This window comes from Calypte anna, unplaced genomic scaffold, assembly GCF_003957555.1.
Source record: "Calypte anna isolate BGI_N300 unplaced genomic scaffold, bCalAnn1_v1.p scaffold_153_arrow_ctg1, whole genome shotgun sequence".
Taxonomy (NCBI): Eukaryota; Metazoa; Chordata; class Aves; order Apodiformes; family Trochilidae; genus Calypte; species Calypte anna.
Genome location: NW_022045453.1, coordinates 27,094 through 44,674, shown reverse-complemented (window position 1 = coordinate 44,674; position 17,581 = coordinate 27,094). Strand labels below are relative to the sequence as shown.

The 17,581-nt window shown below is 43.8% G+C and overlaps 1 protein-coding gene across 1 annotated transcript in view; it reads right to left on the bottom strand.

Moving 5' to 3' along the window:
• Positions 1-17,581, bottom strand: part of MBD2 (methyl-CpG binding domain protein 2) — a 42,794-nt gene that overhangs the window by 18,839 nt on the left and 6,374 nt on the right. The window contains exon 2 of the mRNA XM_030468551.1: positions 8,999-9,158. Within this exon, the coding sequence (XP_030324411.1) occupies positions 8,999-9,158 (160 nt within the window). The remainder of the gene's footprint in view (positions 1-8,998; positions 9,159-17,581) is intronic.

Below are 17,581 nucleotides of genomic sequence, written 5' to 3'. Positions count from 1 at the left end.
CTTGTTTTTATTATCAAGACCATTCTGCTGGCAAGCAGGACCCCAAATTCATCCTGATTATTATATTGGGTGCTCCTCCCAACCACTTGATACATCCACTGGGTGAAACAAGGGCTACAGCCTCTCCAGGATCACCTGGAGTCCCTTCCTGGTAGGAAAAATGAGGAATTCCTCCAAAAATTCAAAGGAATTCAGCTGATAGGAAGGAGCAACAAAAGAACACTTCATATTTACCTTGGCATCTCAACATAACCTAAATGAAGGGAGGGTTTTACTACTTCAGGCCTCTTTATTTATCTTTTTTTTTTTTTTTCCTGCAGGTGGCAAAGATTCATTAAGATCATTAGGAATATTCTTAGCTACTCAACAGCATGGCCCAATTCCTCTTCTCATTTAGAAATCAGCACTGGAGCATTTGGGGATTCTTTGATTAATATTGATAGCTTTAACCAGCCAGAGAAATGATCATCCCATCAGCACTGAGGTCCTAAGATCTTTTCATCCAAAACTTCTAAATAAATCAGATTATTCTTCTCTTGTTCCACCCAGGTAGTCCTAGTCCAGAAGAAAAATACTTTCAGATGCTTTGATCACTGCTTTTCACACCTGCTTTGCACATTGGCTACTGCTGAAGGGCTCTATTTTTCCAAATTATTATAAAAATGGTTAAATCTAATATTAGACATTTTTAGACATAATTAAGCAGCTCTTCTGAGCAGAGAATCAGCAACCAGAGCTAGACAGGAGTCACACCTGCTTAAATTTACACAACACATTCTGACCATGAACTTTCCTCATGCCATGAAACCTCATTCCCATCAGAACCTTGCTCATCCTACAAGCTTCCCATTCCCTGATCTTGTGACATCAAGTTCAAAGTGGTATTTAAAGCTTTGAAGTCCATGTCCCCAGGGCTGCAGCATCAGTAGTAGTGGTAAAATAACTACTGAAAGTGGGAAAACCAACCCAGCAGTAACATTACAGAGTCATCTGCCAGATGGGGGCTAAATCTGGTTTAGCAAACATTTCTAGAACAAAGTTCATGAAGAAATATTTACAGGTTCCTTTGGGCCAGAAGTGGGACTTGCTGAGAAGCTAGAAACGAAATCAATTAATCTTAGGAAAATAAAAAGAGAGGTTTCTTCAAGCAGGATGAGAAAATTCAGCTAGATTAATGCTCTTAATGAAAGGGAATTAAGTGAAACCCTGGAAATACAGCTTCAAGGGCTAGATGTCCCTCCATCTGCTTTTAACCAACTAGAAAATGGTCATTAGGATAAACAGTTGTAACTAAGAACAGCTCAATTCCTAAGTCTTGTAATTATAATCTTAACACTTCCCTACTTTATTCCCTCTCTAATCACAGCCTGCACTCTCCCCTTTGGGGCACTGAGTTCTCAACCACAGGAATCAGCTCTTTAGCACAGACCCTTGCAGAGCTCACCCATCTCCAGCACCTCCAGATGCACAGGGGGGTGGGAAAAGATGATCCCACCTTAACAGGAAGAGCCTGATGCTCAGAGATGAGCTGCTAATACTCAGAAAAAGGCTTTTTCACCCCAAAATCCCAGCCAAGATTTATTCCCGAGGAAGAGCTGCCAGTACCCCCGAACAGAAACATGGAACCATCAACCCCTCTCCTCAAGCCCAGAAAGCTCTCCTCAGCTTTCCAGAGAGCAGGAATTCCCTACGTGCTCCAGCTGGTGATTTCCAGCTGGTGGTTAAGCTGGCAGGAGGTTGAAACACTCCTACAGAACTTCCATTTTCAGACACAGGCATGCTGGGGGCTTTTATGTTGCTTGAATATTAACACGACCCAAACCCTCCCCTTCCTCCTCTGGCAGAAATATTCCTGTTCCCTCCTCTTCTTCACTCCTCAGGAGTATTTTCTGCTTTCAGAAGAATTCCAGCTCGTTGCCTTTCCAGGGATCTATTTCTCAGACATCAAAAATGGTTCTGAAACTCAGCAGTGTGATTTCCAGGCCTTTCAAATCCTTTAACCTAAGAAGTCACTTATCAGCAGACAGCATGTTTAACCTGGAGGCTCTCTGATGTTTGCTTTTCAACAGAAAGAATTGATAAGCATATTTTTCTAAGGGCAGCAGCATGCTGTATTTACTGGCTTCTAGTCCATTGTGTTCCTTGTCTCTTTGCAAGCACTTCAAATAAACACAGTAACTCCATTTCCAAGTGAAATGGAAAAACAGCTGCACAGAGAACATCAGCACAGGTGGAAGCAAAACCCCTCCTGCAGCTCAATCCTAAATAAACCTCTCAAATTTATGCTTTTATTGCCACTACTGAAGGGTCAGGAAGAATGCACAATGCCAAGATAGGGGACAAGTGTTCTGCTACAAGAATATTTCTGTGTCATTTACACAGGGGTGCATAAACATCACAAAATGAAGAGCACTCAGTAGCAAACATTATCCTCAGTTCCATTTTCAACCTCAACTTCGTTCTAATCTGCTAACATGGTGAATCTCCAAACTTCCAAGGATGGCAAGACATTCCCACACACCAAGCTGCACAAATCCAAGCACCCAGACACCTCCCAGAAAGAAAACTCAAGTCTTTTTTTTTATATTACTTCTTGAAACACAAGGGGAGCCAAAGAATTTGTGGTAAATTGTTTGTAAGAAAACAACCAACCCATAAAATCCACCTTTAGACACAAACTTGCCCATGCAAGTCTGCCCAGCTGCAAGGCTGGATGAGGAGATGGCCACAACCAACCTCCTGCAGTGGCTGGGCAAGAAAATATCAACTTCAGGGAGAAGCTGAGACCTCCACAGGAATACAGCAGGATGCTTGGAAAGCTCCTGAGCTCCAAATTTAGTTCCTTAGGAATAATAAACATCATTTCCCTAAATAAAAACCTACTGTGAGTAATGTGTAAGCAATTTAGGTTGATGGACTAGGAAGCAAAGAGACTCCTCTGGATTTTCTAGAGCAAGTGGTGTCATTTCTGCTCATCCAGATTAGCCTCAGCAAATAAATATCCTGTTATCTGAAAGCCTCATGTCTTTGGGAAGTAAATATTAACTAATTGGAACACAGGCCTTGAATGAAATAAAATAAAATGAGCTTGAGATGTGTGGCTCACATTCGAGTCTGCCCAGCTGCAAGGCTGGATGAGGAGATGGCCACAACCAACCTCCTGCAGTGGCTGGGCAAGAAAATATCAACTTCAGGGAGAAGCTGAGACCTTCACAGGAATACAGCAGGAATTCTGGAAAGCTCCTGAGCTCCAGATTTAGTTCCTTAGAAATAATAAACATCATTTCCCTAAATAAAAACCTACTGTGAGTAATGTGTAAGCAATGTAAGATGATGGACTAGGAAGCAAAGAGACTCCTCTGGATCTTATAGAGCAAGTGGTGTCATTTCTGCTCATACAGAATTAGTCACAGCAAATAAATATCCTGTTATCTGAAAGCCTCACATCTTTGGGAAGTAAATATTAACTAATTGGAACACAGGCTTTGAATGAAATAAAATAAAATGAGCTTGAGATGTGTGGCTCACATTCGAGTCTGCCCAGCTGCAAGGCTGGATGAGGAGATGGCCACAACCAACCTCCTACAGTGGCTGGGCAAGAAAATATCAGCTTCAGGGAGAAGCTGAGACCTTCACAGGAATACAGCAGGAATTCTTGGAAAGCTCCTGAGCTCCAGATTCAATCCCTTGGAAATAATAAACATCATTTCCCTAAATAAAAACCTACTGTGAGTAATGTGTAAGCAATTTAAGATGATGGACTAGGAAACAACCTGACTCCTGGACTTTATAGAGCAAGTGGTGTCATTTCTGCTCATCCAGATTAGCTTCAGCAAATAAATATCCTGTTATCTGAAAGCCTCACATCTTTGGGAAGTAAATATTAACTAATTGGAACACAGGCTTTGAATGAAATAAAATAAAATGAGCATGAGATGTGTGGCTCACATTCGAGTCTGCCCAGCTGCAAGGCTGGACGAGGAGATGGCCACAACCAACCTCCTGCAGTGGCTGGGCAAGGAAATATCAACTTCAGGGAGAAGCTGAGACCTTCACAGGAATACAGCAGGATTCTTGGAAAGCTCCTGAGCTCCAGATTCAGTCCCTTAGGAATAATAAACATCATTTCCCTAAATAAAAACCTACTGTGAGTAATGTGTAAGCAATGTAAGATGATGGACTAGGAAGCAAAGAGACTCCTCTGGATCTTATAGGGCAAGTGGTGTCATTTCTGCTCATCCAGATTAGCCTCAGCAAATAAATATCCTGTTATCTGAAAGCCTCATGTCTTTGGGAAGAAAATATTAACTAATTGGAACACAGGCTTTGAATGAAATTAAATAAAATGAGCATGAGATGTGTGGCTCCCATGCAAGTCTGCCCAGCTGCAAGGCTGGATGAGGAGATGGCCACAACCAACCTCCTGCAGTGGCTGGGGAAGAAAATATCAACTTCAGGGAGAAGCTGAGACCTTCACAGGAATACAGCAGGATGCTTGGAAAGCTCCTGAGCTCCAGATTAAATCCCTTAGGAATAATTAACATCATTTCCCTAAATAAAAACCTACTGTGAGTAATGTGTAAGCAATGTAAATGATGGACTAGGAAGCAAAGAGACTCCTCTGGATTTTATAGAGCAAGTGGTGTCATTTCTGCTCATCCAGATTAGCTTCAGCAAATAAATATCCTGTTATCTGAAAGCCTCACATCTTTGGGAAGTAAATATTAACTAATTGGAACACAGGCTTTGAATGAAATAAAATAAAATGAGCATGAGATGTGTGGCTCACATTCGAGTCTGCCCAGCTGCAAGGCTGGACAAGGAGATGGCCACAACCAACCTCCTGCAGTGGCTGGGCAAGGAAATATCAACTTCAGGGAGAAGCTGAGACCTTCACAGGAATACAGCAGGAATTCTTGGAAAGCTCCTGAGCTCCAAATTCAGTCCCTTAGAAATAATAAACATCATTTCCCTAAATAAAAACCTACTGTGAGTAATGTGTAAGCAATGTAAGATGATGGACTAGGAAGCAAAGAGACTCCTCTGGATTTTATAGAGCAAGTGGTGTCATTTCTGCTCATCCAGATTAGCTTCAGCAAATAAATATCCTGTTATCTGAAAGCCTCACATCTTTGGGAAGAAAATATTAACTAATTGGAACACAGGCTTTGAATGAAATAAAATAAAATGAGCATGAGATGTGTGGCTCACATTCGAGTCTGCCCAGCTGCAAGGCTGGACAAGGAGATGGCCACAACCAACCTCCTGCAGTGGCTGGGCAAGAAAATATCAACTTCAGGGAGAAGCTGAGACCTTCACAGGAATACAGCAGGAATTCTGGAAAGCTCCTGAGCTCCAGATTTAGTTCCTTAGGAATAATAAACATCATTTCCCTAAATAAAAACCTACTGTGAGTAATGTGTAAGCAATGTAAGATGATGGACTAGGAAGCAAAGAGACTCCTCTGGATTTTATAGAGCAAGTGGTGTCATTTCTGCTCATCCAGATTAGCTTCAGCAAATAAATATCCTGTTATCTGAAAGCCTCATGTCTTTGGGAAGAAAATATTAACTAATTGGAACACAGGCTTTGAATGAAATAAAATAAAATGAGCATGAGATGTGTGGCTCACATGCAAGTCTGCCCAGCTGCAAGGCTGGATGAGGAGATGGCCACAACCAACCTCCTGCAGTGGCTGGGCAAGAAAACATGAACTTCAGGGAGAAGCTGAGACCTTCACAGGAATACAGCAGGATGCTTGGAAAGCTCCTGAGCTCCAGATTAAATCCCTTAGGAATAATAAACATCATTTCCCTAAATAAAAACCTACTGTGAGTAATGTGTAAGCAATGTAAGATGATGGACTAGGAAGCAACCTGACTCCTGGATTTTATAGAGCAAGTGGTGTCATTTCTGCTCATCCAGATTAGCTTCAGCAAATAAATATCCTGTTATCTGAAAGCCTCACATCTTTGGGAAGAAAATATTAATTAATTGGAACACAGGCTTTAAATGAAATAAAATGAGTATGAGATGTGTGGCTCACATGCAAGTCTGCCCAGCTGCAAGGCTGGATGAGGAGATGGCCACAACCAACCTCCTGCACTGTCTGGGGAAGAAAACATCAACTTCAGGGAGAAGCTGAGACCTTCACAGGAATATAGCAGGAACTCTTGGAAAGCTCCTGAGTTCCAAATTCAGTCCCTTAGAAATAATAAACATCATTTCCCTAAATAAAAACCTACTGTGAGTAATGTGTAAGCAATGTAAATGATGGACTAGGAAGCAAAGAGACTCCTCTGGATTTTATAGAGCAAGTGGTGTCATTTCTGCTCATCCAGATTAGCTTCAGCAAATAAATATCCTGTTATCTGAAAGCCTCATGTCTTTGGGAAGAAAATATTAACTAATTGGAACACAGGCTTTGAATGAAATAAAATAAAATGAGCATGAGATGTGTGGCTCACATGCAAGTCTGCCCAGCTGCAAGGCTGGACAAGGAGATGGCCACAACCAACCTCCTGCAGTGGCTGGGGAAGAAAATATCAACTTCAGGGAGAAGCTGAGACCTTCACAGGAATACAGCAGGATTCTTGGAAAGCTCCTGAGCTCCAAATTCAGTCCCTTAGAAATAATAAACATCATTTCCCTAAATAAAAACCTACTGTGAGTAATGTGTAAGCAATGTAAATGATGGACTAGAAAGCAAAGAGACTCCTCTGGATCTTATAGAGCAAGTGGTGTCATTTCTGCTCATCCAGATTAGCTTCAGCAAATAAATATCCTGTTATCTGAAAGCCTCATGTCTTTGGGAAGTAAATATTAACTAATTGGAATACAGGCTTTGAATGAAATAAAATAAAATGAGCATGAGATGTGTGGCTCACATGCAAGTCTGCCCAGCTGCAAGGCTGGATGAGGAGATGGCCACAACCAACCTCCTGCACTGTCTGGGGAAGAAAACATCAACTTCAGGGAGAAGCTGAGACCTTCACAGGAATACAGCAGGATTCTTGGAAAGCTCCTGAGCTCCAGATTAAATCCCTTAGGAATAATAAACATCATTTCCCTAAATAAAAACCTACTGTGAGTAATGTGTAAGCAATGTAAGATGATGGACTAGGAAGCAACCTGACTCCTGGATTTTATAGAGCAAGTGGTGTCATTTCTGCTCATCCAGATTAGCTTCAGCAAATAAATATCCTGTTATCTGAAAGCCTCACGTCTTTGGGAAGTAAATATTAACTAATTGGAGCACAGGCTTTGAATGAAATAAAATAAAATGAGCATGAGATGTGTGGCTCACATGCAAGTCTGCCCAGCTGCAAGGCTGGACAAGGAGATGGCCACAACCAACCTCCTGCAGTGGCTGGGCAAGAAAATATCAACTTCAGGGAGAAGCTGAGACCTTCACAGGAATACAGCAGGAATTCTTGGAAAGCTCCTGAGCTCCAAATTCAGTCCCTTAGAAATAATAAACATCATTTCCCTAAATAAAAACCTACTGTGAGTAATGTGTAAGCAATGTAAGATGATGGACTAGGAAGCAAAGAGACTCCTCTGGATTTTATAGAGCAAGTGGTGTCATTTCTGCTCATCCAGATTAGCTTCAGCAAATAAATATCATGTTGTTTGAAAGCCTCACATCTTTGGGAAGAAAATATTAACTAATTGGAACACAGGCTTTAAATGAAATAAAATAAAATGAGCATGAGATGTGTGGCTCCCATGCAAGTCTGCCCAGCTGCAAGGCTGGACAAGGAGATGGCCACAACCAACCTCCTGCAGTGGCTGGGCAAGGAAATATCAACTTCAGGGAGAAGCTGAGACCTTCACAGGAATACAGCAGGATGCTTGGAAAGCTCCTGAGCTCCAGATTTAGTTCCTTAGAAATAATAAACATCATTTCCCTAAATAAAAACCTACTGTGAGTAATGTGTAAGCAATGTAAGATGATGGACTAGGAAGCAAGCAGACTCCTGGACTTTATAGAGCAAGTGGTGTCATTTCTGCTCATCCAGATTAGCTGCAGCAAATAAATATCCTGTTATCTGAAAGCCTCATGTCTTTGGGAAGAAAATATTAATTTGAACACGTTTTAAATAAAATAAAATAAAATGAGCATGAGATGTGTGGCTCACGCATCACAAACAGCAGATGCCAAGAACCAGCAGTGCACAAGACAGAGCTGGGACTGATGAGGTATTTTCACCCACTCCTCTAAGTTAGGAAACCCTAAAAACCCTTTAAAAAGCAACCATTGCAGGCTGGTACAGAAATGCTTTCCACTTCTGAAGTGGAAATCTGATTTTTCAGGTTTATCCAGGAACTTATTAAGGGAGTCAGCTGAACTTACTTGTCATGTCCCTGTGTGCTACACCAGTGACTCCACCTCTGAATGCTCCAGCTTTTTATTTCTAATATTATCCACCTTTTTTTCAGTATTGAGAAGGACACAGTGTCACTCCAGAGGAACTAGGCAGAGAGAGAGCACTCAGATCAACTGAAGTTGAAGTTTCTGGCCCAGAAAACCAGAGACCACCTGGCCTGGTTTTGTTGTGCAGCTGCCCACAGACATCCAGGTGTGCAGAGATCACTGCTTTTGGCTCAGCAAACCAGCTTCCTGGCACATGTTAAGCATGGGAAGGATTTCATCTCAGAACAGGAAGATGAACAGAACAATCTGAAGCCTTCTGACAAGCTCTTGGGGTCAACAATCCTAACCTTTCCCTTGAGAAGAATTTCCTGCAGGTAGATGACTGAGGTTCTTACTCCCAGGCCAACTCCTCAGTTGCTCCAACTTTTGATTCACCTCAGTATTTCCATGGTAGGAGCAGAATATTCCTTCTCTTTAGAAAGTGTCTCTGCCACTACTAAAAATTCCCCAGACATTTACATCTCAGAGGCAGACTGCTTTAAAGCAGAAACCAAACTGCTACAGGAACTACAGGAAAGGAAATTCTTAGGATATCCTTAAACACAGTAGTTACTAACAAACCTTATTTTGATTGAGAGAATCATTCCTTAGTCTCTGTTTGTTCTTCTGCAATTTACTGGGCATCATCTTTCCCGTTCTGAAGTCAAAACTGCTGAGATCAACAGTGTTTCCCAGGTATCTTGCCAACTGAGGCTTGCTTCTGAACTTCTTACCACTTGGACTAAAAAGAAGAAAACACTTTAGTATGTTTTGTTGTACAAGAGGATACAACCTTGACTTCTAATAACAGGTTTTATACCTTGCTCAATACCTAAAAAGCTTCCATGGGGTTATGTTCAGCCCTGATGCTTCACCTGCCCAACCTTGGCAGCTCTGCTCCCATTCTTTGCACAGGGTTTAAGTGCTGTGTCCTGGGGGAGCTAAACCCAACTCCAGCATCAGAACTTTCAGCTGATCACTAGCCACGGGCAACCTGGACTCAAGAGCAACCTTTCTAGGCTAGCACCCAGCCAGGAGTTGAACAGATGCATGGGACAAGGAGCTGAGGGGACATCTCAGAGCTCTTCTGTCACCAAGAATGGTGAGCAAAGCCAGGTGAGTGAGCAACAAGCAAGCAAGCAGCAAGCAAGGTGATGCAGAGTGGGAAACAGGCCCAAAGCTGGTGTAGGGAGAGCCCAGAAATCACATCAACTGTAGGGAAGTTATTGAAAATCACCTTTGGATTGATGGAATTATTATTATTATCCCAAATTCCCAGTGGATGTTTTCTTGAGCACATATCCAAGCTCCAGTTATCCTAAGGAAAGCAATCTGCCCATCTCACAGCTTTCCATCCCCTCATCTCTGCTTGATTCTCAAGTCATAGCCATTGAGCACACATTTTCTGCACTAAACACACATCTGATCCATGCTGATTTTCACCACCATCACAAGGGAATTCCTGGAGGCTTCCTACCTGCCCTCTCTGGAAGTCTTTGCTAGCAAACCTCTTCTTGACACCAAGTCCTGTGGTTTGTTTCACTCCAAGGGACAACAATGCTGTCCCCAGACTTAAAAGCTCTGCAGAAAATGAAATATCAAGAGGTGCCAGGTAGAACATCCCTCAGTACCCTGAAAAAGGCTCAAAAACCATCCCAGGGAGACAACCATCCCTTGCTCTACTCCCAGTTTCCACCCAGTGAAAATCCAAGCACTGAAATCCTCCCACTACTGAACCCCCAAAAGTTTCACTGAGCTCACAGAGTTTTTCTTGTCACTTTCTTGCTGCAAAAAAACTCCTCAAGATTGGAGTTTTCTTCCCTTTTCCAAAGTGTTTGGCTGTGGTTCTGTCTTCTTTTTAACTGAAAACCACCTTGAGGCAAGAACTTGCCCCCAGCAGGATAGGTATAGAATTCTGGGAAAAAAGAACTCATTCCCCCAAGGATTTTTCCAAATCATTTAAATGAATCCAAAACTATGGAGAGACATCATTAACCAGAGGGAAAGGCTGGGAGAAAAAGACTTAAAACCAGATCACAATCTGCAGCTAAACTCCTGGAGGATGGGTGTGGGAGGGAAAAGAAACCACCAGCCCAGCACCCACGGGGACACACAGAAACTCCAGCCCAAAACTCTCCTCTGCTTCTCAGAAACCAAGGATGAGCTGCAAACACACCACCAGTTCCATTTTACACACCCTGCCTTCTTGTAGGGAAGAAAAACTGATGGTCAGCTCCAGAGTAAATCCTTTAAATTTGCTATTTAATGAATCTGACCCCTTGCCTTTCATCCCTATTCAGGTACCAGTAAGAAAAGCTCAGGATAAATCCCAAGCAAGAAGTGCTGGCTGCTGAATTCCCAGTTTCCTAACTGGGAAGGGCTGAAAACCCCTCCTGGTAGGAGCTGCCTTCTCTGCTTTCCTAATGAACACAAAACACTGAATAAAAAAGGAGGAAACAAGACCATAAACAAACCCTGAAGTTGTTGCTAATAGTTTCTCTTCCAGACACTTCTGGGTTTTAATTAAAACCTGTGCACACTCAGTCATTTTAGCCCCTAGCAAAGTAACTACTGAAAAAAAAGAGAATTTTGACATCCTTACAACACTGAGAAGCCCTCATTTTCCTGGCCACAACCTGCTCTGGTCTCCCCTTCACCCCAAACCTTGATGATTTTACAAAACCTCTTGGATTTTCCCTTCTCTGCCTCCAGTGAAGTTAAGAAATCCCTTCATTTCTGAATCCATTCCAGATTATTTCCAATCCCTTCCTTGCTCCTCCTCAGAAGCTGAAAAATAAAATCCCCACTGGAGAAACTTTCCACTCAGTTTCCAGGCTCAATTTCTTTTCTAATCCCATCCAGACTCATCATTTCCTAGCTCACACCTTCCCTTGCCCTAAAATGAAGGGTTTGAACAAACCCAAAGCTTTCTTTCCACTCCACTTCTATTTAGTTTACACCTATTCATTGTTTCACTACCACTTAATTCTCTAAAAGCTGTCAAACCCCTAAAGAAATCCCTTAATTTCTGGAGCCCTCCCAGATGATTTTCAATCCCTTCCTTGCTCCTCCTCAGAAGCTGAAAAATAAAATCCCCACTGGGGAAACTTTCCACTCAGTTTCCAGCCTCAATTTCTTTTCTAATCCCACCCAGACTCATCATTTCCTAGCTCACACCTTCCCTTGCCCTAAGATGAAGGATCTGAATAAACCCAAACCTTTCTTTCCACTCCACCTCTATTTAGTTTACACCTATTCATTGTTTCACTACCACTTAATTCTCTGAAAGCTGTCAAACCCCCAAAGAAATCCCTTAACTTCTGAACCCCTCCCAGATTATTTCCAATCCCTTCCTTGCTCCTCCTCAGGAGCTGAAAAATAAAATCCCCACTGGGGAAACTTTCCACTCAGTTTCCAGCCTCAATTTTTTTTCTAATCCCATCCAGACTCATCATTTCCTAGCTCACACCTTCCCTTGCTCTAAGATGAAGGATCTGAATAAACCCAAACCTTTCTTTCCACTCCACCTCTATTTAGTTTACACCTATTCATTGTTTCACTACCACTTAATTCTCTGAAAGCTGTCAAGCCCCCAAAGAAATCCCTTAACTTCTGAACCCCTCCCAGATTATTTCCAATCCCTTCCTTGCTCTTCCTCAGGAGCTGAAAAATAAAATCCCCACTGGGGAAACTTTCCACTCAGTTTCCAGCCTCAATTTCTTTTCTAATCCCACCCAGACTCATCATTTCCTAGCTCACACCTTCCTTTGCCCTAAAATCAAGGATTTGAACAAACCCAAACCTTTCTTTCCACTCCACCTCTATTTAGTTTACACCTATTCATTGTTTCACTACCACTTAATTCTCTAAAAGCTGTCAAACCCCCAAAGAAATCCCTTCATTTCTGGAGCCCTCCCAGATGATTTTCAATCCCTTCCTTGCTCCTCCTCCAAAGCTTTCTCTTACTTGCAGAGACAGAAAGCTTTCCCACAAAAGCCCCTATCCTTAATTATCCATCATTCCAGAGTTCCAAGGGATGACACAGTTTGACATCTCAGGATCTCAAACTGTGGAGGACAAACTGTGCTCTGCCAACCTCCTGATGCAACCTCAAGAGCTGAAAAATAAAATCCCCACTGGGGAAACTTTCCACTCAGTTTCCAGCCTCAATTTCTTTTCTAATCCCACCCAGACTCATCATTTCCTAGCTCACACCTTCCCTTGCCCTAAAATCAAGGATTTGAATAAACCCAAACCTTTCTTTCCACTCCACTTCTATTTAGTTTACACCTATTCATTGCTTCACTACCACTTAATTCTATTTTATTCTCTGAAAGCTGTCAAACCCCCAAAGAAATCCCTTAATTTCTGAATCCCTCTCAGATTATTTCCAGTCCCTTCCTTGCTCCTCCTCCAAAGCTTTCTCTTACTTGCAGACAAAGCTCCATGGGGTAAAAGTCAAATAAAAAGCCTATTTGCAGAGGCTTTCTTGAAACATCTATTACATGTTAAATTTAATTTAAATGAAATTAGCATGCACTAATGGAAAAGAGAGAGGTTTTACAACCTATTTAAAGCAGTATGTCTACAGGAAAACCTGCTACTCACACATCCTGGCTGAAACCAGAAGAGAAGAACCTGCTGGTTTTAAGTGTGAACTGGAAAAGTTACAGATACTGAGTTGTACCTAAAGACAGTAAATCCCCTATAGCTTTTTTTAAAAACTTCACTTCAATAGGAAGTGGCTGTGGTTTGGTTTTTTTTTCTTCCCCACTAGAAATGTCCCAGTGCAGACAATTTATTTTTATCATGGCTGACAGAGATATCAGCACTTTATGGTGTTAAATTAAACCCTGGGTGAGAGTTTGGGTTTAATCAACTAATAAAAACCAGCAAACCTCCAAGGAAGTGATGTGCAACACCACCTAAAAACTGGTTTTTCAGTGCCATTCTCTCAAATCCCTTCAGACGTGGTGAAATCACCAACACAACCCAGCCACACACTTGTGCAAAGTCTTTTGGGGAGTTTTTGGGGGCACAGATGAGATTTAGCTTGTGAGGGACTTGAGTCAAAGGGCATTTTTCAGAGGAAAAGAAACCTAATAAATATCCAAGGAAAATTTCCCTGAGTTTTATCAGTAAATCCTACTTGATAGTAACCTCCCCCAGTTGCAAACACACAGCAAATCCACAGCTTCCTGGCAGCCATTTCTGGGTTTGCTTGCTTTCAAAAAAAAGTTCTGAATATCTTTTTATTTTATTTTTTTTTTAACTTTGACTTCCTGGCTTGCTGGCCCTCCCCACCTGCCAGATTTGGAAGGCAAAATGTAACCAGGAGATGTGCTAAGAAACCTGCTGTCTGCTCCAACTTCCAAAAGAGCTCCAGCTCCACAGCTTTGCAGCAGGAGGGAAAAAAATGAAGAAAGAGAAGGTGTGATCTCATGGCTATTTAAATGTCTCTACTTATTATAAAATACATTTATGAATTTTATATCTATTATAAATATATATATATTTATAATTTGTATATTCAGAATATATATAGAGAGAGAGCATTACAGGGCCACCCCAAGATGTCCCCAGATGTCAGCCCACAGCTTGGACAGGAGCACTCTGTGCTGGGTTAGGAACTGGCTGGAGGGCCGGGCCCAGAGAGTGGTGCTGAACGGGGCTGCATCAAAATGGCGGCCGGTCACTAGTGGTGTCCCCCAGGGATCAGTGTTGGGCCCAGTGCTGTTTAATATCTTTATCGACGACCTAGACGAAGGGATTGAGTCCATTATCAGCAAATTTGCAGATGACACCAAGCTGGGAGGAAGTGTGGACCAACTGGAAGGCAGGAGGGCTCTGCAGAGGGACCTGGAAACTGGAGAGCTGGGCCGATTCCAAGGGGATGAGGTTCAACAAGGCCAAGTGCCGGGTCCTGCACTTTGGCCACAACAACCCCATGCAGCGCTACAGGCTGGGCACAGAGTGGCTGGAGAGCAGCCAGGCAGAAAGGGACCTGGGAGTCTGGATTGACAAGAAACTGAACATGAGCCAGCAGTGTGGCCAGGTGGCCAAGAAGGCCAATGGCATCCTGGCCTGTATCAGAAACAGCGTCACCAGCAGGTCCAGGGAGGTGATTCTGCCCCTGTACTCAGCGCTGGTTAGGCCACACCTCGAGTCCTGTGTCCAGTTCTGGGCCCCTCAGTTTAAGAAGGATGTAGAGGTCCTGGAACAGGTCCAAAGGAGGGCAACCAGGCTGGTGAAGGGACTCGAGCACAGGCCCTATGAGGAGAGGCTGAGAGAGCTGGGGCTGTTCAGCCTGAAGAAGAGGAGGCTCAGGGGAGACCTCATTGCTGTCTACAACTCCCTGAAAGGAGGCTGTAGCGAGGTGGGAACTGGACTCTTTCCACAGACGACCTTCAACAAGACAAGAGGACACAGTCTTAAGTTGTGCCAGGGGAGGTTTAGGTTAGATATTAGAAAGAATTTCTTCACGGAGAGGGTGATCAGGCTATGGAATGGACTGCCCGGTGAGGTGGTAGATTCTCCGTCCCTGGAGACATTTAAAAAAAGACTGGATGTGGCACTCAGTGCCATGGTCTAGCAACTGCTCTGGTGGGTCAAGGGTTGGACTAGATGATCTCTGAGGTCCCTTCCAACACAGCTAATTCTATGATTCTATGATTCTAAGGTGTCACCCCACACAGCTTCTCAGGATCCCATCTGCCAGCTTCTCCTCCCTGACAGCTCAACAGCCAATAAAGAAGAAAAAAAATGCTAAACAGTCCTGAAAATCCAGATTAAAGGCTTCCCTAAGAGAGGCAGAGGAAGGCAAAGTGTTCCTCCCAATCACTCCCCTCTGGAGGCTGGGAATGAAGACCAGGAAAGCAAGGTGACTGAAAGGGTACCTGAGGATTTCAGAGTTATAGTAAATAACACCACAAAAACCCCAGGGTGTATTTAGTGGTTTGATCTGCTGCTGAAGGGACCCTCATTTTGGAGGGAATAAAACAGATTTATTCACCAGAACTGCTCTGCAGCTGCTGGAGGTACCTGTCCTTCCAAGATTTCTCTGCAAAAATGCCCCAAGATTCCCTAAAAATGCTGCTACACAAATGTCATAACATTTCCAAGGAGTTCAGTGCTCAGGATCTGATTTCACTTGCAGCAGAAATATTTGCTTTTACAACAGCAGACTTTATACCATCCCACTAAGCCACCAGCAGCTGAAACAGAAATAACAAAAAATAAACTGTAAATAGTTAATTCCCAGGCTGTTCCTTAATCTTCTACTTGAGGGAATATTTTGGATTCATTTAGCAGAGTCTGGTTCTGTTTTCTAAACCAACTGATGGGCTCTTATGCTGGGGACTGGCTCAGGATGTCCTCATGAAATGAAGTAAGAGTTCTGACTTCCTATTATCACTCAGCACAGGGATGAATTCACCCTGTAAAGAAAATAAATTTAAAATGAATTTATTTTACAGAGTAAGCTCCTGCTAGCCAGCAGGGTTGAACTTCAAGCATCAGTGCAAAAAAATTCAGACATGAGAATACAAAATAACACTGGCTGCAACTTCTCCTTTTTCCCATTTCCCTCCCAAGAGGCAAAAGAAAAGGCAGAATATTCAAATGAAAACCAGAGAAAAGCTGCCCAAGAAAACCTGGGCTGACTCCTTTGGTATTATCACTGCCTTTGATTTGGTTTTAACCTCATGTTTAAAAAAACAGCAGAGTGACAGCAGTGAGGAAGATGCAAAGGGCAGATCATGCCTGACCAACCTGAGCTCCTTTTATCATCGGGTGACTGCCTGGGGGATGAGGGGAAGGCTGTGGATGTGCTCTGCCTGGACTTCAGCAAGGCCTTTGACACCGTCTCCCCTAGGATTCTCCTGGAAAAGCTGTCAGGCCATGGCTCAGCCAGGAGCACTCTGTGCTGGGTTAGGAACTGGCTGGAGGGCCGGGCCCAGAGAGTGGTGCTGAACGGGGCTGCATCAAAATGGCGGCCGGTCACTAGTGGTGTCCCCCAGGGATCAGTGTTGGGCCCAGTGCTGTTTAATATCTTGAGGGAGGATTTAGAGGAGGGCATTGAGTCCATCCTCAGGAAATTCCCAGCTGACACTAAGCTGGGGGGAAGTGTGGATCAGCTGGAAGGCAGGAGGGCTCTGCAGAGGGACCTGGAGAGACTGGAGAGTTGGGCTGATCCCAAGGGGATGAGGTTGAAGATTCCAAGGGCCAGGTCCTGCACTTTGGCCACAAGAAGCCCCTGGGGAGCTCCAGGCTGGGCAGGGAGTGGTTGCAGCAAGGGAGCTGGGAGTCTGGCTTGCCAGGAAGCTGAAGAGGAGGCAGCAGTGTGCCCAGGTGGCCAAGAAGGCCAATGGCATCCTGGGCTGGCTGAGGAAGAGCGTGGCCAGCAGGTCCAGGGAAGGGATTCTGCCCCTGTGCTCAGCCCTGGGGAGGCCACAGCTTGAGTCCTGTGTCCAGTTCTGGGCCCCTCAGCAAGTCCCTCAGGAAGGAGCTTGAGGTGCTGGAGCAGGTGCAGAGAAGAGCAAGGAGGCTGGGAAGGGATCCAGCAGAATTCCTGGGAGGAAGGAAGGGCTGAGGGAGCTGGGGGTGTTGAGGCTGGAGAAGAGGAGGCTCAGGGGAGACCTCATCACTCTCTGCAACTCCCTGAAAGGAGGTTGGAGCCAGGGGGGGGTTGGGCTCTTTTCCCAGGCAACTCTCAGCAAGACAAGAGGGCACAAAGGGTCTCAGGTTGTGCCAGGGGAGGTTTAGGTTGGAGCTGAGAAAGAATTTCTTTCTGGAGAGGGTGATCAGCCCTTGGAATGGGCTGCCCAGGGAAGTAGTGGATTCTCCGTGTCTGGAGCTCTTTCCAAAGAGCCTGGATGTGGCACTCAGTGCCATGGGCTGGGAACCACGGGGGGAGTGGATCAAGGGTTGGACTTGATGAGCTCTGAGCTCCCTTCCAACCCAGCCCATTCTGTGATTCTATAACTCTATGAAAACTTCCAGAAGTGATGGAGAGAACAAGATTGCAGCTGAACCCTCTCCCTCTTGTGTGGAAAGAAAAAAAACCATCAGAGCAGCACTAATTAGGAAGCTGCTAATGGCAGAGATTTCTTCCTTGCACAGGAGGTAAAACACATTCTTAAAATGGAGATTGCACCATTAGGACTT